A 23,117-nucleotide genomic window follows, 5' to 3' on the forward strand; every position below is an offset into this window, starting at 1 on the left:
GGACAGCAAATTTACACTGTTACACAAGCTGTACACTCACTACTTTACATTGTAGCAAAATGTCGTTTCTTCGGTGTTGTCACATGAAAAGATATGATCAAATATTTACAAAAATGTGAGGGGCGTACTCAGTTTTGTGAGATACTGTGTGTGTGTGTGTGTGTGTGTGTGTGTGTGCGTATATATTTAATGTGTATATATAAAAAGAATATGCAATATTTGGGGTTTTTAATTTTTAGTTTTCTATATAATTATCGTGAGGATTCTTATGAGACAAGATTAATATTCTTTTGAAAATAGATGTAATAATACAAAAATATACATATTGCATTTTGCTGTGTGATTGATTGTGCAACACACAAGACCATGCTGTGGGCATGCAGAAGCATGCGGGTCTGACTAGTTGTCTGTTCTTCCTTACAGAGTGCCAGACCTTGCTAGTGGAATTGCTGGTTTCAATGGTGAAAGACAGGATAACAGCAGAGGAAGTGGCCCTGTTGATCCATCTCTTCTTGGAGAAGACTCCGCCTACTGTAAGACTCCTCCCACATCACTCTACACTGAACAAGTTTATTGCACTCTTTACATTTCAAGTTCATAACTAGATAAATGGAGACTTGAACCAAAAAATATCAAAGTGTTGAATATTAAAGTGCCCCTATTATGCTTTTTCGGATATTTCCTTTCATGAAGTGTGTTATATAGCTGTTTGTGATGGTCTTCATTGGCTGCTCGCGAAAACAGCGTGTTTTTGCTTCCACATAAAAAGGGGGATTTGTAAATCCCCATTTTTGTAATTGGACAATTGGCTTGCTCAGCTGCCAGCGTGTGTTTTTCCTCACATTATTCCCACATTATTTCATATATAAGTAAGCTGATAAAATGTCTAGAGTTGATTTCAAGTGTGCAATTTGCATTTGGAATCTGTTGTTAACTCTCAATATGAAATCCCAAGAGCTGGCACACCAGTGAAGCAGGCCATTGTTATGCTGAAAAAATCTAAACAAACCCAACAGACAAACCCATCTTCAGAAGTAAGAATTTACAGGTGAGCTCAGGAACATGAAAATGCCCAGAAGACCACAGAAAACAACTGTGATGACATTAGAGTTCTTGTTCTGGTCAATAAAAAAAAAAACCTTAACAACCGTTGGCTAGATCATGATCACCCTCCAGGTGGTAGGCATATCTATGTCAGAGAAGCCTTTTCCAGAATACAAAATGCACAATATGGACCACAGGATGCAAGACATTGGCAAACCTTAAATACAGGAAGACCAGATTAGAGTTTTAGTTTAGTTTATTGATTTATAAAGCACGTATTTCAACAGAAGTTCAAAGTGTTTTTCAAGAAATATAAAACAGAATTAAAACAAATTAAGAGTAAACAAAAACCAAAGATTAGACCAATGAAAAATTTATACCCTCAAATTTAAACATAAAGAATACAAATAAGTCTTCAAAGAAGATTTAAACATAGAAACAGAAGGGGAAGATCTGATGTGGAGAAGAAGACTATTCCAAAGCCTAGGAGCAGCCACCAAGAAAGCCCGGTCACTTTTAGCCTTAAGATGTGAACGAGGAACTGAGAGCAGTAGTTGATTGGATGATCGAAGTTGTCTTGAAGAAGTGTATGGGGTGAGAAGATCTCAAATATACTGCGGAGCAAGTCCATGCAAAGCTTTAAAAACAAAAAGCAAAATTTTCTGTGTTAAATCAACATGGAACTTGACCGGTAATCAGTGAAGAGAAGCGAGCATAGTTGTAATGTGCTCACGTTTTTTAGTGCCAATCAGTAATCTGGCTGCAGCATTTTGTACCCATGTACAAAATGCTGTGATGCTTATAGTGGGTCTTTTTCAGTGTATTAAAGTCTGCATTTTTAGTAAAACTGTTATGAAAGCTATTAACTATTAAGACCCCCTAGAGACAGAGGGCTGGTAATCAACTTGAAAGTCATTAATTTACCAAATTCCAGTACCTTACATTATCATGCACACCATCAGCATGTTTGGCAAATAAAAGTGACTACATACAGGAAAAAGCACCTGATATCCACTGTAAAATATGGTGGTAGACCATTGATGCCCTTGGGCTGCTTTTTTGACTGGTCATTCAGAGGATCTTGTAATGACAGATGCCAGATTCTGTAGCATGATAGTTTACTCCAAAACTACATTGCTTCTGCCAGGAGGCTATATGTTATTGTTGCACATTATGGTTGTGCTATCAGGTCCATTTGACCTAAACAGGGTCCATGGGAAGTGACACATACTGCAAGACACATACTGCTTACTTTTCCATGTTTGCACAATTTTTGTTAGGATTTACAAATGCCTATATATTTGAAAAGCAGAATTTTCTGTTTTTATGCGCATTGCTTATTTTAACCATATGGTTGCTTTTACCACTTAATCTCTCTGAAACCTGCAATAAATAATAATTCAGCTGACTTGTTATAGTGTTATAGTTTCTTTCTGTTCTCCTTTAGGTGATTCTGCTGAATGGCATTCTCCAGATGGTGGAGGCTAACACCGAAATGGAGCCACTATATTACTTGTCTTTTCCCATGTCCCTGTGCACCAGTGCCTCCAACAGAACCACCAATGGAGGGGTTGGCATTAGGGCAGCAGTGGATACTCTTTGGAGGGGCAAGCTTGGCGCAGGCAAGGGGGAAGGTGAGAGTCATGCCCCGCATTGTCAGGCTTCCCCTTGGCACATTGCTCCTCTTCACCTGCCTCTGGTTGGGCAAAACTGCTGGCCACACATGGCCAGTGGCTTTAGTGCCTCGCTCTGGATCCGACCTGTGAAGAACAATGATGAGGAGTGGCCTACACAAGGAGGTAAAGAAGAGCTTTCCACAGTTGTTTTAATTAGAATTCTTTTTTGATTTAACTTTATGGACTTTAATTTTTCTATTGCAAGAGTTTCAGCAGGTCTTCTCGAAATTAAAACTGAAAATTCATCTGTAATAATCACTTAAAAGACAAATTTCTTGTTTGTCAGTAGTCTTTTTATTACAGTGCAGCAACTTTTGCCTGCCTAGTTTTGCCTTTAGTTTGTCACTGTAGATTTGCACATTGGTTTACATGATGTCATGCTCCCCACAGTCAGCTAGCATTGAACAGAAAACACTGAGTCAACTCACGATCCTGTCATGACTGGCAAGCAACAAAACTTTCAGGATTGTTGCTGCCCAGCAAGGGTGACGTTATTTCAAATAACAGTGGATAAAACCAAAATCTTGCTTTACGTTATTACCACTCAAACATGCCGATTCACTACTAAATAGGTAACAAAATTAGTTCGAATTTGCGTTTAATTTAGTCTTAAAACAGAGTAGTTGGTGATCATACATTTAAGAAGAATTCATTCTGCACCCTTTAATACCCTATCCACCATCCCTCTTAAAGTCAAATACATTTTTTGTCATCTTATCCATATGAAATATACAGTACAGTGTGACAAAATATTGTCTTCAGTTCCACAGTACAGTTATTCATGGTGATACAGTCTTGAATGTACAGTGGTTCTTGAAAGTTTGAATTTTCTATGTAGTTAGAATTTTCTATATTTCTGCATAAATATGACCTAAAACATAATAAGATTTTCACACAAGTCCTAAAAGTAGATAGAGGGAACCCTGTTAAACAAATGAGATAAAAATATTATACTTGGTCATTTATTTATTGCAGAAAATGGCTGAATATTACATATCTGTGAGTGGTATGTGAATCTTTACTTTCAGTATGTGAAAGTAGGTGAACCTTTGCTTTCAGTATCTGATGTGACCCCCTTTTGCAGCAATAACTGCAACTAAACATTTCCAGTAATTGTTTATCAGTCCTGCACATCCGCTTGGAAGAATTTTAGCCCATTCCACGGTATAGAACAGCTTCAAATGTGGGATGATGGTGGGTTTCCTCACATGAACTGCTTGCTTCAGGTCCTTCCACAATATTTATATTGGATTAAGGTCAGGACTTTGACTTGGCCATTCCAAAATATCAACTTGATTATTCTTTAACCATTCTTTCGTAGAATGACTTGTGTGTTTAGGGTCGTTGTCTTACTGCATGCCCCACTTTCTCTTAAGATTCGGTTCATGGACAGATGTCCTGACATTTTCCTTTAGAATTCACTGGTATAATTCAGAATTTATTGTTCCATCAATGATGGCAATCCTGGGCCAGATGCAGCAAAACAGACCCAAACCATGATATTGCCACCAGCATGTTTCACAGATGGGATAAGGTTCCTATGCTGGAATGCAGTGTTTTCCTTTCTCCAAACATATCACTTCTCATTTAAAACAAATATTCTATTTTGGTCTCATCTATCCACAAAACATTCTTTCAATAGCCTTCTGGCTTGTCCATGTGATCTAGCTTGTCCTGCTCATCTGCAAACTGCAGATGAACAGCAATGTTCTTTTATGAGAGCAGTGACTTTCTCCTTGTAACCCTGCCATGCACACCATTGTTGTTCAGTGTTCTCCTGATGGTGGACTCATGAACATTAAAATTAGCCAATGTGAGAGAGGCCTTTCGTTACTTAGATGTTACCCTGGCTCCTTTATGATCTTGCAGACTATTACATATCTTGCTCTTGGAGTGATCTTTGTTGGTTGATATCTCCTGGGGAGGGTAATAATGGTCTTGAATTTCCTCCATTTGTACACAATCTGTCTGACTGTAGATTAGTGGAGTCCAAACTATTTAGAGATGGGTTTGTAACCTTTTCTTGCCTGATGAGCATCAACAACTCTTTTTCTGAAGTCCTCAGAAATCTCATTTGTTCATGCAATCATACACTTCCACAAATGTGTTGTGAAGATCAGACTTTGATATATCCCTGTTCTTTAAATAAAATAGGGTGCTCACTTACACCTGATTGTCATCCCATTGATTGAAAACACAACTGGCTCTAATTTCACCTTCAAATGCTAATCCTAGAGGTTCACATATTTGCCACTTACAGATATGTAATATTGGATCATTTTCCTCAATAAATAAGTGAGCAAGTATAATATTATTTTTCATTTGTTCAATTGGGATCTTTTGGTCTTCTTTTTGGGACTTGTGTGAAAATCTGATGATGTTTTTTATGATGAATATGATGAATATGATGTTTCATATTTATTCAGATATTACAAAATTTTAAATGGTTTTAATGGTTCACAAACTTTCAAGCACCATTGTACATGAAATTGCTAACAGTGCAGCAGTTTCATAGAATTTATTAAACTGATCAGGTTAATGCTGTAGGAATTACACTACTTTTTGAATGTGGTTCCCCCTGCCCAACAATGCAACCCCCGCCCTCCTCTCATTTTTTTTAAGGGACCAAACGTAATTGAACAATTGGCTGCTTAGCTGTTCCATGGCCAGGTGTGTGTTACTCCCTCATTATTTCACTTACAAGTAAGCAGAATTAAAGTCTGGAGTTGATTTTAAGTGTTGCATTTGGAATCTGTTGCTGTTAACTCTCAATATGAACTCCAAAGAGCTGTCACTGCCAGTGAAGCAAGCCATCATTAGGCTGAAAGATCAAAGCAAACCCATCAGAGAGCTAACAAAAATATCAGGTGTGCCTAAATCAACCTTTAGGTACATTCATAAAAAGAAAGAATGCACTGGTGTGGGCATGTATGGCTGCAAATGGAACTGGTTCCCTTGTATTTATTGACTTCTGAGAAAACCAGCAGGATGAATTTTGAAGTTTATAGGCCTGTATATTATCTGTAGAGATTTAGTCAAATGCCTCAAAACCCATTGGCCAGCACTTCACAGTACAGATGGACAATGACCTGAAGCATACTTCGAAACCAACCTAAGACTTTTTGAAAGCAAAGAACTGGAACGTTCTGCAGTGGTCAAGTCAATCACCAGACCTAAATTCCATTGAGCATGCATTTTCTCTTGCAAAGGCAAAACTGAAGGCAAAACACCCCAAGTGCAAACAAGAACTGAATACAGCTGCAGTAAAGGTCTGGGAGAGCATCACCAGGGAAGAAACCCAGTGTCTGGTGAGGTCTATGGGTTCTACTCTTCATGTAATTATTGACTACAAAGGATTTGCAACCAAGTATTAAAAATGGCAGTATAATTCATGATTATCATAGTTTGTCCAATTACTTTTGGTCCCTTAAAAGGAATTTTAACTATTATATGTAGCAGAATATTTATCTACTGGATATCTGACTGTGTCTGTCTGTGTGGTTGTATTTTCAAGCTGAGATTATACGGGGTGGTGGAGTCCAGCAAGGAGAAAAAGACCTCCTTCATGTTCTTTCCATTGGCTCGAAAGCCCTAATGCTGCAAGTGTGGGCTGACATTTCTTCAGGAGCCTGCACCTTCAGGTAGGAATCAAGTGTAAATTTTAGTGCTTGTTAGGATGTATTGTGTTAGTGGATTTTACACTGGTAAATAAATTCTGTGTAGTACAATGAACTAACTATATCTGAACTAACTTCTGGATTTATGGCCAAAGGATCAGCATCGATCCTAATGATGAAATGAAGGCTGGTCTGCTGGCCCAGGCCGAGTCTTTGCATGGTGTACTGAGTGTAGGCCGGTGGCAGCACCTTGCTCTCACTTATACACAGCAGCCTGAGGGCAAGAAGAACATCCGTGGTCGGTTGGCACTCTGGGTGTGTGGCATCAAGTAAGTCACTCACATCACCACTTGCATTCGTCCATTTAGTTGAGTAATATATTTCTAGTATTTTTGTAAGGGATAGTTAAGTGATTAAAGAATTAAATAAATTTAGGGTTTTTTTTATATTAATAAGTGAAAATGAGATCTTGGAGTCAATTTAAGATTTAAAGTCTACATAATAAATTATAATTGCTTTTTAAAAACACATGTTGTGTAAGAAATAATAGACGTTCATAAGAAATGAGAATGCAGTTGAGTGCAGTATTAACAGTAGTGTTTTTATGCTGCCATGGTGTAAACAGTGGCTCTATGAATGACCACTTAAATGAAAAAAGCAATGCTGCATTCCTTCTTTGGCTATTCAGTTGATTCTATCTAATGAAAAGATCAATGTAACATTGTACCTACAGTAAGCTGCAGTAATGTCTGTCTCCTGTAACATCTGTCTATACTTTCACCAGAAAATGTGAGGTCTCACTAGACTACACCCTCCCCAGGAAGTCCAGTCTGTCATCTGATAGTAGCAAGACCTTTTGCATGCTGGGCCATTTCCTGAACAGCTCAGAAGTGTTGCCACAAACCTTGACTTCCCATTTGGATATGGGCAGTGTGCTTTTGTTTAATGGTATGACTCTCAGTTACACAAGTGAAAAACTCTCTGTTCATGTCCCTGTGTCAGAGTGTACTGTGAATTTAAGGTAGATTTTTTCTTGGTATAAAATGTAGCTGAGATTTTGCACTTATTATATAGTGAAGTGGTTTAATGTAGTTAAGTTTTTTTTATTTATTTATTTATATATTTTTTTAAGTGTTCATAATGTGTTGTTATACTTGTATGACAGCCTACTGTCGTAGTGAATGTCGTAGAGCCTACCATATAATAGTGAATGTCCACAAAGTTGCATTAAGCTTTTTGCTTCATTTCAAGTTGCTTAACAGAATGTTCTTTTTTAAATTGAAAATTCACTTTATAAGAGAGGAAATGTTGCAGAAGTGAGCAACATGACAGTTGATCTAGTATACCCATTGTAATTCTTCTTAAGGCATGGATCTTTTCACATAGGTTAGTAGTGAAACAATAAAACACAATATAGGAGAAAAAAAAATTGAAAGGAGGAAAAAAAAAATATAGAACATGAATTGCTGTTGCAGTGCCCACAATGGGTGCATGTGATATCACTCAGCACCTGAAAACCTTGGTCTCTATTTCAGTGAATCTTGCCTCATTGGTCGGTTAGTAATCAAGTTCATATGATAAGGTGATAAGGTATTATATAAATATAATATTATGAACAGTGTGGTTAGCGACTATGTTAATTGATAAATAATGAAATAGGAAGTAATTTGGAGCAATATGGAGCTGCCCACTATGTTGTGATTGACTTGTACAATAGCCTTTCCTAGAAATTATTTTGCTTTTGGTATATCACAAACAATGCAAAATGTTTGTATGCCTCTGCCACTAATTGGTGCACGAATTATGCTTTCTGTTGTCTGTGCGTTCATTTGTTCGTACTTCCAAGATATTCTTTGATTTGTTCTTGAACTCGAGCGTATAAATGTTTGAAGGATTTATATGAGATTATCATTCAGTATGTTTACATGGACAACAATAATCTGATATTAACCCGATTAAGACAATACTCTGATTATGAAACTACCATATAAACAGCGATTATTGATGACCTTAATCTGACTGAAGTCGTACTCAAAGTAAACACAAATCGAATTAAGACATGTGGAGTATTCCTATTTTAGCCGCATTATCGAAGTGCATTACAGACATGTACACACCTTAATCAGACGTTGTGTGGGAGTTTTCACTGCATTTTGCGAGAGGACAAATACACACGGCAGTGCTCAACCGTTTGACGGCAAACAAGAGGGCATGGCTGCATCCGAAACCGCGTACTTACCTACTATATAGTAGGCAAAATGCACGTATTTCGGCTACTATATATTAGGTAAATATGTGGTTTTGGACACAGCCCATGGCTTCACACAGACATCTATTTGCACATATGGTATGACAAATAATTAACTGCACTCGAAGATTTTGTAAATTAAAAATAAAACACACAAAACCGTATATGGTACCATAACTAAGACGAACTGTACGTTGATACGTGAAATTCTGGAGGGAACGTCAGACTGCGTGGCGTGAGGATGTAATGACGCGTGCAGTTAATCAATATATGTTCTATAACATGTAAAACAGGAACATGAAAGGAATATTCTAAAAGCAACTCATGTAAACACATTAATCATTAAGTAATGTCTTATTCAGAATAAGCTCAATAATTAGATTATTGCTGTCCATGTAAACGTACTGATTGTAGCCAGCAGATGAACTGATTAGATTTGGAATTGATCCAAACAGGGTCACAGCAAGGTCAAATGTCTGAAATAGTTTTCTGAATAATAATAATGTCTGAATAATTTTCATCCTTCCTATTTGATGTATATATTTTAAGGGTATTTGAGGCACACAAATTAGTAACAAAAAGGGCTTGACTTGTTGCCAGCAGTGGCATTTGGTTAGTGTTTTTCTGCATATTAAGCAAGGAATTAGATTTAAAAGCAGTATTTTGTGAAGTTATGTGATTTTTATAATGGTAACTAAAGAATAATAAAATATCAGTCAGTAAATATGGTCATTGTGAAACTATGATGCATTATACATGAACATTATACTGTGATACCATGATAATTTTATTGTCTAGACTGTCCTGGGGTTTTGAAGAGTGGGGTAGTTATTGGTGTTTTTATGGTATAATGCAACGATCAGTTAATAAAACATCATAATGTCAAAGAAATTATACAACTAAAGTACCTGATTTCTAAATTTAAACTAATACTTTTGCAGCATAAAAATCAAATTTTTTTTTTCTCTGCTAACCATTTTACCATACCTATTTTTTGCTGATAAACTTTTGCTTTTCTGTTTAAGGCTCCAGAATACGCACTGATGAGGCCTTTTATCTGTACACAAATGGTCCTGACTTTACCTCTATAATGCCATGCAAGTATGGAAAGCCCAGTGGGACATTCTCCAAGTACATTACTCAGGAAGGGCTTCAGTGTGAGCAAGTTCGGGAGCTGCTGATGAGGAATTCTGAAATAGACACTTCATTTATTATTGTAAGTTTTGAGCAAAATTAAGATTATTGCACAAGGATGTGATATCAGTTTGTCATGAGCTCAGTACACTTGAATTGTAATATTAACTCACCCTTACACATTTGTGACTTATTATACTTATGAGTTTAAATACAGTTGAGTGCAAAAGTGTGCATTCCCTTAGGCAAAACAAGAAGTCAAATATATTTATTTTTAAACAACATTATTTAATTGTTTTTTTCCCCCTACTTTTTCTGATGGGACTGTGGTGGCAACAGGCTGAGAAGGTTAGCCCAATCTCCAACCAGATTCCAGCTCCTCCTGGGGAATCCCCAGACATTTCCAAGCTGTAGGATATAATTTCTCCAGCAGGAAAAGTGCGATTCTCCTCTTAATTGGAACTCGCGCTCAGTAGATGCCACCATCCCAGTTCACTAGTCCAAAGGCACTAGATCTAGCAGATCTCAGTGCAACAGAAATTTTTAGCACTGCCTCCTGTGTTCCTCAGCATACTCCTTCCATCACTCAACAATATCCCCAATAAAAGTGAATACCAAATATTTTGGCAGGGACTAACACAGGTGTCTGGAAACTCACTGACTTATAAAGCACTGGCATTGCATAGACTCCTGCCATAATTCTGAAATAAACATCTTCTAAAAGAAAACTTCACCATATCAAAGATTATAAGCTTTTTTATATAACACATTTTTAATCCATTTATTATTAGGCTTCGATTACGTGGATCTTCCTTCACCTTCCTTCACTTGGATTGTCCCTGTCAATGAGCTGTTATTGGAACAGTAAAGAATTAGAAGTGCATTAATAAACACCTGTCATTAATGTTGGTCATAAATGTTCAGATCCATGCAGCTATAGAAAATTAATCAACACCTGATTCAAGAATTCAGGGAAGCTGTGTTAAAATTATGGTAATCAAGACAACCTATGTTAAAAGAAAAATTATTTGACAGTCTTTCGGGTGTGACGTCATAGCTCACGTCCTTCCTGTATTCATGGAACTATTCTGCTGATTTTCACATATGACAAGCAAAAACATTATGCTACATCAGCTGTTGTCACAGTATGAGAACATATGCATGCCTATAGGATAATGGTTTAATCTTGCAACAGATATTGGCATATTTTAACATAGCATATGAATATTTGCCAGCACTATATATTTTCACTTTTTAAATAATTTTTTTTAATGTAAAAATTTTTGGTGAATTTTTAAGTTGTTTCATAGTAAATCAGAATTTTTCACTGCATACTTGACCTGCTCTCTGCACACCTGTATAAAAGAATTGTTTTAGAGAGAAGGGTCACTACAAATGTGTGCAGTGTTATTTTCACTGATCACCTTTATTCTGTGAAACATTACTCTCCTGCTGAGAGCGGCCTCTTCCAGGATGACAGTTCCCCCATCCACATGGCATGATGAGAATAAAAATGAGGAGCAACATGTTAGACAGAAGTCTCCACCACCATCATCAATACACCAAATGAGGGAATATCTTTTGGACAAATGCTGTTCATACCTCCAGTGCAGTTCAAAAGATGTGTAGAATCTATGCTAAGGCTAAGCTGCTCAGGTGCATTTGTCACCTGTCTTGATATATAAATAAAGATAAACCATGGGGGATGTAAACATTTGCACTCAACTATATATGTAGTAAAGATCTCTCTCTCTCGCGCTCTCTCTCTCTCTCTCTCTCTCTCCATATATATATATATATATATATATATATATATATATATATATATATATATATATATATATATAAAATGGCAAAATATTAAGCTTTAAATGCCCTTAACAACAAATCATTGGTCAGGAAATTAAAAGAATTAAAAAAAAAATACATAAAGTAACTTAGTATATGTTAGATTTTCCCTTTGATTTCTTTAAAAGTTTAAGCCTTGTGGGTAAACTTGCATACAAGTTATTTATTTGTTTGTTTGTTTGTATTAATGTTTTTAGTTTAGATGTGTTAGTTTGAATTTTACATCAGATATTTTAATCATTATTATCATTTTACCTTTGCATATAAGAAAACTATACAAGTGAATTTCCCTGTTTCTAGCTAATTTTCTGACCAATGATTTGTTGTTAAGACCATTGAATATTTTGCCATTTTGGCTTGTCTCATTTTTTATTATTTTTTTGCCCCAGAGAGAGAGAGAGTGTATGTGTATATATATGTATGTGTGTGTGTGTGTGTGTGTGTATGTATATATATGTGTGTATGTGTATAAGGGATGCACTGAAATGAAAATTCTTGGCCGAAACCGAATCCGAATATAATGAAAAACTTGGCCGAAGGACGAAACCGAACATGTTTTTTTCGCGTTTTTTCCATTTATTTTGCAATTTTTTTTCACTATTGCATAAATTAAATAGTCAAAATGTGCTTTGTACTATTTTGTCTTGCTTTTCAAAGCAAAAAATCAATTACAAAAACTGCAATTTCAAAATATTTATTTAACACTGAACATTTTTTTTCATTCCAGCAGGCATAGGCTACCAACAAGGCACAATATGACTTTAAATAAATAAATGAGTAAAATAAAAATATTTTGATGTTTTGATGATCTTTGAGCCCCCCCTGAATAGCCTATGTTAGGACTATAACTGACTGCTGAAAGAATGTAACACTCTGTAGCCTACAACAAAAAGTGCATTAAAAAGTGCATTGACAAGAGTGCAAAAAATGATTCTATTTGGTTCTATACGTCTGATTATATTGGGGATATATATCGCTCGCGTCCCTGTACACTTCGCGGAGTATTATAGTAGATATAGGATAGTTAGATATGTTGTTAATGTTATGTTCCCTTAAATAAATACGTCTTTACCTGCTTCCGTACTCTACTCCCTTACGTCTCGCGACGTGACAGAATACTCCGGAACAGAAACAAAACAAACGTGCACGTGTCCACAGTAAACAATGTCACGGTTGTCAACATCTGTAGAGCATGCGCTCGCGCACGTAGCACGTGCATGCGCGCGCCCGCTCATCGCTCCAAGTGCGCTGCCGGAAGTGGAGGTCGTGAAATTCACGTGTCTCACTCTGGTTGCTAGGCTATTTGGTGCATCATGAAACACGTCATTGTTCGGTAAAATTTATTCGGCCTTTTCACTTATTCAGCCGAACACCGAAAGTGCCTTTTTTTTGCTATTTTCGGCCAAATAATTTCGGTTTCTGAACATTCGGTGCATCCCTAATATGTATGTGTGTGTGTGTGTGTGTGTGTGTATATATATAATATATATATATATATATATATATATATATATATATATATATATATATATATATATATATATATATATATATATGTGTGTGTGTGTGTGTGTGTGTGTGTGTGTATGATGTGTATATATAAATATATTCATATATATGTGTCATTGCTCTCACACTCCCTCATACCGGTCACTGGAAGTTCAACATGTGTGCTACGCGTACTCACTTTTGTGAGATTGTGTGTGTATGTATATATGTGTGTATGTATATAATATACTGAATATATTATATAATTTATTCAGTGTCATGCATTTTAAACAGCAGAACACTGAGCAGCAATTAAATACTAATAAAAGTTATTTGTAAAAAAAAAACAAAAAAAAGTTAAGTCTCTCATCCACTGATGTTAGATTCTCTTTTTCAAAATCAAGATGTATATTGTCTCCTAGAAATAAATTTCCCTGAAGTGTCTGTTTGATTTAATGATTATCTGTTCTCTTTCTTTTATGTAAATGCCTAAATTCATCACCCAGGATAGCCTAGCTGTTGTCTACTCTCCCAGCAATCCTTCCATCTACACCATCTATGAGCCAGTGATCCGCCTGAAAGGTCAGGTCAAGGCTCCTGTAGCATTCCAGAGGCCCTTCAGTGCTAAAGAATTGCAGAGCTCTGTGCTGGAGCCTCTGTCACTCAGGCGCTTGCAGGCTTTGCAGCCCCTTGGACTCCACAGCTGTCTGCATAAGATCGGTGGCACTGGTGCATTCATCTTTCTCTTTGCTCGGGTAATTACTTAATTAACATTTGAACATACAATGTTTTTGGAGTATAAAAAACACTTCAGTTTGAATATACAAGAGTATTCTGTACTTAGGCTCCCCTTCAGTCATGTCTAATAAGCAGTTTGGAACTTATTGATGTATTTTACAAACAGGCTTACTGAAACTGGGCAGCTGCAGATTGGAAAAAGACAAGGCTTTGTGGGGGGTTTTTCCTCCAGTTTTCAACTGTCCAGTTTCAGTAAACCTGTGCTCACTATAACCTCAGATTCCTGTTCTGTGCTGACAGTAGTGTAACCTGATTGTAGCCCATCCTCAAGGTTTGATGTGTTGTGTGTTCCGAGATGCTTTTCTGCTCACCATGGTTATAAAGAGTGATTTAGCTTTGAATTGGCCATTCGCCTCTGACCTATGTCATCAACAAGATGTTTCCGCCTGCAGAACTGCTGCTCACTGGATATTTTTTGTATTTCATACCATTCTATGTAAATTACTGAGACTGTTCTTCGAGAAAATTCCTGGAGATCGACGTGAGCAGAACCGACAGCTACGTAAGCCACATAGACCCCCAGGACCTGACACTGCCAGTGCCAGTGGTCTAGACTCCAAGACAGGATATAATAGACTCTCTCAGTAATGGGGGAGTCACAGCAACACAGTGTAGCACTACAAAAAGACACGGATGTCCTCAGTGACACCCCTAGCAGAAAGGAACAGGAATCTAGTGAGAGATTTCTCCATGCTCCAGCTCAGCCCAAAACCACATCTTTAAAGGACTGATGAATGTAAAGCTAGTGGACATTGATGTGTGGATGGAGGGTCAAAAGAAAGACCTGCATAACCAGCAATGCACATACATAAAGAGCCCACTCTTTTTGTTGAGTGACCAAGCCCATTTAACTCTGATGCACCACCATGTCAGTTTTTCCTCTCAATATCTAAATTAATTAACGGAGCACTGAGCCATTAATTACTGGAGCCTATGAGCCATACTAACATTGGGCCTCATTTATTAAGCTAGATACAAACTGATTTATTCATAAGCCTTTCATATGAGAGTTTACACAAGAAATTTGGTATTCATAAAAATCCCCTAAATTCAGCAAAAATTTCATATCATACTTGTGCTCTGGAGTATAAATTTGCATATAAGAAGACTTTATCCTCCCTCTTTCAGCTGCTCCCATAGGGTGTCACCACAGTGGATCACCCATCCTCATATTTGAGTCTGGCTCAAGTTTTACACATAAGAAGACCAACTAATGTAAACCTTGACTTGATCGACTTCAAATCGTGTAATTTACATTGATTACTGCAGTTTTAGAAATGTAATAAACTCTCAAGTTTGCATATTTTTATTCAGTTTACAGCATTTAGCAGACCCCCTTATCCAGAGAGACTTGTATGCTTTGCCATTCTTACTTAAAACACATCCACATGCCAGTTCATTAGGTCAGGGACTAAGAATACCATTAAGAACATTTTGTGAAAACCGTTCAGCTTATATTATTGGCATTAATTGAGGACTATAAAAAAAATTACAGAAAGTGAGCCAACACAATCTGATAAATTAAGAAAAATAAAACAAATTATTCAATTATACCAAAAGAAAAGCCGCTGTATAAATGGAGGATGGGCTGCTCTGTCTGCACATAGCCACAAACTGATGCCTCACCTGTTGGAAGATGTAGTGCTAGTTGTTGTTATTATTATTATTATTATTTTACTGGCATAGAAGTGTGTCAAAAATAACACCGATTTCTGCCTTTAAGTCTTTACCCTCATTGATCATTATGAGTCAAAATAACTTTCACTTCTGTCTTTCAGTCCTCACCATTATTGTTCATTTTGTGCTCCTAGTTGTCTGTGCAGTTGAACTTAATTGGAGTTCTGTGGGCGTCAATGTCTGCAAATAAGCTCTGTCGAGAATACAGTTGATCAACAAACACATGAGAGTACAAAGAAAATCAGTGTTTCTGAAAGTTTTGTAAATATGGCAGAAACCTTTAGTTCCCCACTGTAGTGTGCCTGCAGAGACATCAGTCAAATTTGTTATATTGAATATATTATTTGGCTTTTCTTTTCTAATTAAATAAGGTAAAGGGAAAGCAAAAGTGGGGCAAAAATGTAAAACTTTATTAAACTTTATTTATATAGACTAATATATATTTACTTTATATACTTTATTTACAAATGGTTTCATGCATAAAACAAAAAGATCAGTGTTTCACTATGGAAAATATATAATGAAATGATAAAATAAAACAATAATAACAGCATGAAAATAAAAATAAAATATAATTACTCTAATATATTAATCTTACATTATTCATTTTTTTTAAAAATAATTATAATGGTTAAAGAAAAGAAGGGGAAAATTAGAGATGGAATAATGATGACAACAGATTATTGTAATTATTTGAATTCCATCCAAAAAATGGAACCAGCTCCGTCTGGCACCAGCAAATTCAAATGACTTGGTCAAAATGACAGAGATAACATTTTTTTCCTCCATTCTGGATGTTTGATGTAAACATTGACTGGAGCTCTTGACGTGTATCTACAATATTTTATGAATATCATTGCTACCACGTGATTGTGACTGATAGGATAATTGCATAAATGGGCAGGTGTGCAGGTGTTCATATTAAAATTGCCAGGGAGTGTAAGACTGAAAATCACTTCTGAAATAATTTGTGTTAATGCATCAGGAGAAATATCAGCAGAAATAACTGGCTCACTGACATTTTCTGTCTTCTCATGTGCTTTTAGAGGTGTTTGTGTAAGCCTTTAGGAAACAGTGTTTATTTCCAATTCTTTCCAAAAATAGCAGCTCAGCACAAATGGTAATGGTTGGCTTATGCTCACAGGCTTTATTACACTTTCGAGAAAAATTCCACGAAAGTCAAAAACACCACTTTTTTACTTTCTGTAAATGAATAAAATGAAAATAAAATATTGCAGCCCCTTGTTGGCTCAAATTTAGCCTATTACCCAAAAACACTTAAAATTCAACATAGAAGCCAATACTCACATCTACCTCTGAGCCCAGTTGGAGATAGAAAAAATACACCAGCTGTGAGTGAGAAGAAGCAAGGGTCCAGCTTTATTGTTCCGTTCCACCACACGAGATCCACACCGATGAGAATTCTCAGAGGTGATCCCAATACCCTGAGCTTAAGCTCCAGTATTTATACTGTACTTACACACTAAATAACCCATATGTTTCAAGAAGACTATGATCTCACTACCAATAGGGTTAAAAAAGAGCTCATTTACCTTACTCTTATGTTCCAGAAAAGGGCTATTTCACTTACACATAGAATTGAAACCAGGGGTTTTAATTTACACATAAAATCAGAACCCAGGCATTTCTAATAACCCAGAAAATAAAAACCCAGAGTTTTGAATTACACAGAGAATCGAAACCAGAGAATTTGAATAACCCGTAAAATAGAAAGTGGACAAGACTAAACAATCTAGAGTGACCTTGGTCTTATTGTTATCTCGCGGGGGGGCAGCTTGACTCAGCCACCCTTATAAATGGCTCCTCATGGTTCTTTCTTAAATTTAAGGCCTTCCTTGCGAGCCTGCATTTCTAGTTTATAATTTATTTTCATATTAGCTCTATATCTCTATTTTATATATAGTTATACTGCTTGAAAACACGGTTTACTGTACTTCCTACTTCATAATATCATTATATTACCCTTCTACTGTCCCACATGTCCTATTATTCTGGTTTTTATAAAGAGTATATATATTATTATTATAAGATATTACCCTTAAAATATCTTAATATTTCTTTTTATTATTCTTATAAAGTTATTGTAGTAAGTGTGTGAGAGGGAGAGTGTGTGTGTGTGTGTGTTATGTCTGCTTGCCCGCCCTTGACTGTACGAGCGTGTGTGTGTGTGTGTGTGTGTATTAGCACTCCTGAGCTCAGCTCGTATATCTCTTTTTGACTTTTTTGACTACTACTGCTCTTAAAGATCTTTAAAGTGTAATTCCAATTTGTCAATGTCCGCCTAATCCCGCTTCTATGTGTCTAGGTGCCCGTCGTCAGTCCTTCCTCTCCCCTTTGCTGGATGCTAGGTCTCCCTTATGTTTATTTTATGACATTTTTTATCCACAACACCCTCCTTTGGTTTTAAAAACTGATTTTGTGATTCACTAAACAGATGTCAAGGGAAGATCAGTGGAATAGTTAATGTTTTGCACTTTTTAGATATTATGGTATTTTCCTACTTAAATCACAAAAATAATATGTGGAGGTTGTAACACACTTCCTGTTCCAATGAAAGCTGATATTAATTTGTGTTGTATTCAAATTAAAATATGCTAGGAAAGTAAATCTACATAAACAGACTTACATGGGTAATTTATCAAAAACTAACAGTACAAAATTGTCTGAAAACATTACCTGTGACTATGGCTTCACCTGTCTTTAGTTAAATTCTTAATTTTAGGATGTTTAGAATTGTTAGGGGTCATTCCATCTCAAGTGGTCCAATGCAGGTTGCTTGACCGTTTTTAATTTTCCCTCTTTTTTAAATGATTACCTCTATGTATTGACATTGCAAAACCAACAGTTTATTGTATTTATTTATTTTTCACTTGGTTTAACTACAACGGCCATCTTAGTGTCATGGCACACAACCTCAATATCTCGGCTCAGGATGGTCCTAGCTCCTTTGAACAAAAACTGATCTCTAGCGGACATTACAAGGTCCATAAACATTATGCACATTCTTCTTCCTTAGACTTAGAATTTAAGTCCAAATGTAATGCTCAAGATTGTTCACAGTTCCACTCAGTTTAGCGTCAGTTTATAATGGGAATGGTTTGAATCTCAGTCTTAACTTTTTTTTTTAGGGGGTACCTAGGTAAGTATAGTGTGCATGCAGAATATTTCAGGTTTGAGAAATCTCTTTTTTTTTAAGGGGAAAAGAAAGTGCAATAAAAAATTCCCCTCAATTTTGGGTTGAACAATTCCTGTGTGGGACCAGATACGAACCCGAGTTTGAGATTTCACTGGTTATATGGGAAAAGCGTACTTTATTATGATAGATCATGTTTCACTGTTGCCAATATAGACCCCGTAAGCTATTGTATGTCATTCATGAACAATTACTGTAAAATACTTTTCATTATTTGTTATGCTTATATTAAATCTGTTAATTTCTCAAAATGCATGAATAAAGTAGGCTTTTCCCCAGATTTCTACTAGCCCTAGCTCTGTAACAAGTGGAATCTCAAACTCAGGGAATTTTTTAAAATTGCACTTCCTTACCCCCATAAAAATACAAAAGAGAGCTCTTAAACCTGAAATATTCTGTATGCTATGTTCAACACTATACTTACCAAGGTAATCCCTAAAAAAAAAAAACAAGACTGAGACTTGAACTCTTCCCATTATAAATTGACCCTAAATGTGGAATTCTTGAGCATTACATTTGGACTTCAGTCTAAGGAACAAGAATGTACAAAATGTTTCCTTGTAATGTACTCTAGAGATCAGTTTTTGTTACAAGGAGCTTGGACCATTCTGATCCAAGATTTTGAGGTTTCCATCAACAGCTGTATAACCAAAATGTGGTGTATGCCATGACACAAAGATGGCCGTCATAGTTAAACCTAGTAATTTAAAAATAAAAACATTTAAAAATTGTTAACAAAAAAACTGGTGGTTTTGCAATGCCAATACATAGAGGTAATCGCTCAAAAAATTTGGAAAATTAAAAATGGGTCAAGCAATTATTGGACCACTTGAGATGGAATGACCCTTAGTAGATGTTGAAGTTATAGTAATTTTTACAGACGGTTGAGATAATAACCTGTTTTTGGTCTTTTCTTTCCTATTTCTCTCTTTCGGTCTCTCTCACTCAGGCAGTGGAGCTAAGTGATTGTGAGAAGACTCAAGCATTGGCACTGCAGGTTTTGCTGTCACTTGTTAAGCACAATCAGCAACGCATGCATGAGATGGAGTGTTGCCACGGGTACTCCATGGTCCACCAAGTCCTCATGAAGACCAAATGCATTGTGGGATATCATATTCTTAAGGTGTTCATGCGTTAAACATTTATAATTTCAGGAGCTTTTGTCAAAATGTAATGTTTTCTTTATGAATACAGTATATAATCGGAGCAACTGCTAACTCTGTATATAAAAGCAGGTTCTGTGTGCGCATCTAGGTTACCAGTCTTTTCTAATTTATGTTCTAGGCTTGTCTTGCCTTTCATACATTTACCCTTTAAAGGTGCATTAGTGTATATTAGTCAAGATTGGAGCTCCCCTACTCTCCCTTATAAAGCTCATTCATTTTATGGATATGCATACTACGGTTTTTCTGTCTTTATTGTCTATGGTTTTACTTTATTGCCGATGCTCTTTGTTTAAATAAAGGGGTTTTTTTCCAGTTAATTTCTGTGTGTGTGTGTGTGTGTTTTATAAGTGATCTTATATGTTTCCTACATTTACTTGCTAAATGTCCGTGTGTGTGTGTGTGTGTAGGCTCTGTTGGATGGCTGCTGCAGTGGCTCTATCCTGATGGTAAAGGACGACAATCAGTGGCATGTGGACACAGAGTCCACTATTGTGGTACAAGACCTGAGGCTGCTCTCTGAAATACTACTGGACTGGAAGATATGGGCCAAAGCTCAGGTAACATGCTAAAACACTTCACAGATATTTATATACAACAATAATGACATTTCCTGCAGATGTACATCACATAACGTATGGTTTATCATGTGTTTGATTTTGCTCAGAGTGGAGTGTGGGAGACTCTTTTAGCTGCTCTAGAGATTCTTATCAGAGAGCACCACCCTCAGCAGGCATTCAATATTCAGCAACTGCTCAAAGCCCAAGTGGTACACCGGTTCCTGCTAACCTGCCAAGTGCTCCAGGCAAGACCCCACCCTCCTCAAATATTTACTTTTTCAGAAATAACTTTACCTTCATTACCTCTTTCCTTGACCTTTTTCATTCTGACAGGAGAATCAGGATGACCACCTTACCTCTGTTCCACACGGAGTGTGCCTCTCCTTCATTAAAATCATTCAGGAAGTACTTGGTTCACCCCCTGACCTGGACCTGCTGTGTTTGCTCTACAACTTCCTGCTGGCTGTGCACCCACCTACTAACACCTATGTGTGTCACACGCCATCCAGCTTTTACTTCTTTCTACATATTGGTGAGGGACCTTATCACTGCAATAGATGGATGGTTGTGTGAATGGATAAAAGTATAAGGAAGGAATGTAAGAAGAAAAGAAAGCTAAAAAGAAAAATTAATAAAATTGTTGATAGAATTATAGGTAGCTAAAGCAAAAAGGTAAATCTATCTAATGTATACCTTTTTCTTCTTTCTTCTTCAACTCCTTAAATAAAAATGTGCTCAAAGTTCCTGCTCCCATATGGTCGCTATTAGATATGTTATTGATGTGTACATTTCTGTCTCAGATGGTAAGCTGTATCAGGAGAAGGTCCAGTCCATGATGTGTCTGCGACAGTCCAGCAACGAAGGGAAGTCCACCTGCAGCTCTGTGCTCTCGCTCTCCCCAGCTCCAATCACTGAGATACAAACTGAAGGTAATACACTCCATACACCATCTGAGCAGAGGTCTCAATTTATACATGTGTATAGACCCCTTTGATGTTTGTAAACAAAAAGGGATCCACATGCAAAAAAGACCTGCGTAGCTACAACCTGATGATATTTGATTATAACCTGACTAAAGGATCCATCAGGAATCAAAGTGACATTAGCTAAAATATTGTCCACTTATTATTATGGATTGCCATTAAAAGACATGGACTGCTATTTGATTAAAACTTTCTAAATTCTGTTGCATATAACAAGCTCTGATTCAATGACCTATTCTAGATCAGGGCACTCTAAGCTATTCCAATATGAGCCACATTATTTTAATGTGTAGAATCATAATTTGCTTATTTCTTAGAGCTATAGAGCTTTTTGTTCTTGAACTTTTCTGTCATAGAACATAGTTTATTTTACAGTGTCATTAGATTCAAGCAGACATTATTTATGTGACATTATTTATGAGGTTTGGATTAAACCCATTCAGTTCAATTGATCAGGCAAACTAGAACTAAATAATACATCTAATCACGTTATATTTGTATTAATGATAATAGCATGTTGTGATTTCCCCCACTGTAACAAAATTGAAAATAAATAAATAAATCATGGACATCCGGCAATGCTTCACAGACCCCTGTGGGTCCATGTATTTTGTTTCTTCATGTACTTTGAAAGCCATGGATCTAAAGCAAACATGTATATTTGTATTCTTAAATCCATACATTATTAATTTTATATAGTAATTTTTGCTCATTTTCATAAATTGTGCTAATAATTCTGGTGGTGAATGTAGCTATAGAAAACGCACTTTAGGCCAAATCAAGTTTATTTGTAAGCTATATGTCATAGTAAAAACAAATAGAATCTCTTATACAATAGGGCACCTGCCTCCCTTTCCAGATCCTGAAGGTGATGTTCACACCCCAAACATCTTTACTCCTTCTCCTTACTCTTCTTCGGCCCTCCCAGACTGTAAAGCATCTTCCAGGCCCCGTGAACTAGATGAGGCTGACTCTCTGATTCCACAGCATGTACTTGACAGCACAGAAATGCTGAAAGGTGGAGAGGAGCAGCTCCTAAACAGCTGTGAATCAGCCAAGACAATCTGTGTTTCTCAGGATGTAGTTGATGAGGTACCTCACACATCCACCATCAGCATGGGAGAAGAACAGGAAGCTGAAACAGAGCATGCAGGCAGTGTCAGCACTGATTCAGTTGGAGAAGAAGCTCTGCGAAGGCCTGACAGTCTAAAAGGCATCCAGTCTTTTCCAAGGAGCCACAGCGACCTTGCCAGTCTAGGTCTGGCATTTCCAGCACAGAACAGTTCTATGGCCGTTGCTCGCTGGCCCAGCATAACTGATCGCACTGCCCCTGATGATGATGTGGAGAGCTATACATACTCTCCTGGCTATGACCGAACACACAGCAAGGCCAGTGACAGGTAGAAATGATCTCACCAATTTTTTATTCTTCTGAATTATGATGAGTTTTATTTCACCATTCTGGTGTGCACTACATTCACAATTTTTTATTTATTTTTTTATTTTTGTTTTATTATTATTATTTTTTTTTTACAATTAGCCATAACCATGGTTGTTAAAATGTAATCCAGTATTAAGGACAATTATAAATTCTGAACTTTCCATAGGAGGATTTTGGTCCAAATCACTTTCCTTCTTTTCTCCATATTTTCTTTCTGACCGTTTTC

General features: G+C 36.6%; 1 protein-coding gene across 6 annotated transcripts in view; it reads left to right on the plus strand.

Annotated features, from left to right (window-relative positions):
* The window catches only part of lyst (lysosomal trafficking regulator), a 238,577-nt gene that overhangs the window by 109,078 nt on the left and 106,382 nt on the right, over window positions 1-23,117 (plus strand). For 4 of the 6 annotated variants that reach the window (XM_053620709.1, XM_053620710.1, XM_053620714.1 and 1 more), the window contains 14 exons: window positions 424-533; window positions 2,492-2,843; window positions 5,930-6,028; window positions 6,235-6,361; window positions 6,493-6,666; window positions 7,122-7,285; window positions 9,611-9,801; window positions 13,562-13,810; window positions 19,694-19,867; window positions 20,318-20,467; window positions 20,575-20,712; window positions 20,801-20,999; window positions 21,268-21,396; window positions 22,310-22,850. In XM_053620709.1, coding sequence (XP_053476684.1) covers window positions 424-533; window positions 2,492-2,843; window positions 5,930-6,028; window positions 6,235-6,361; window positions 6,493-6,666; window positions 7,122-7,285; window positions 9,611-9,801; window positions 13,562-13,810; window positions 19,694-19,867; window positions 20,318-20,467; window positions 20,575-20,712; window positions 20,801-20,999; window positions 21,268-21,396; window positions 22,310-22,850 — 2,797 coding nt within the window. The remainder of the gene's footprint in view (window positions 1-423; window positions 534-2,491; window positions 2,844-5,929; window positions 6,029-6,234; window positions 6,362-6,492; window positions 6,667-7,121; window positions 7,286-9,610; window positions 9,802-13,561; window positions 13,811-19,693; window positions 19,868-20,317; window positions 20,468-20,574; window positions 20,713-20,800; window positions 21,000-21,267; window positions 21,397-22,309; window positions 22,851-23,117) is intronic. The other 2 variants (XM_053620711.1, XM_053620715.1) reach the window with 1 other exon arrangement.

This window comes from Ictalurus furcatus, chromosome 3 (assembly GCF_023375685.1).
Source record: "Ictalurus furcatus strain D&B chromosome 3, Billie_1.0, whole genome shotgun sequence".
Classification (NCBI taxonomy): Eukaryota; Metazoa; Chordata; class Actinopteri; order Siluriformes; family Ictaluridae; genus Ictalurus; species Ictalurus furcatus.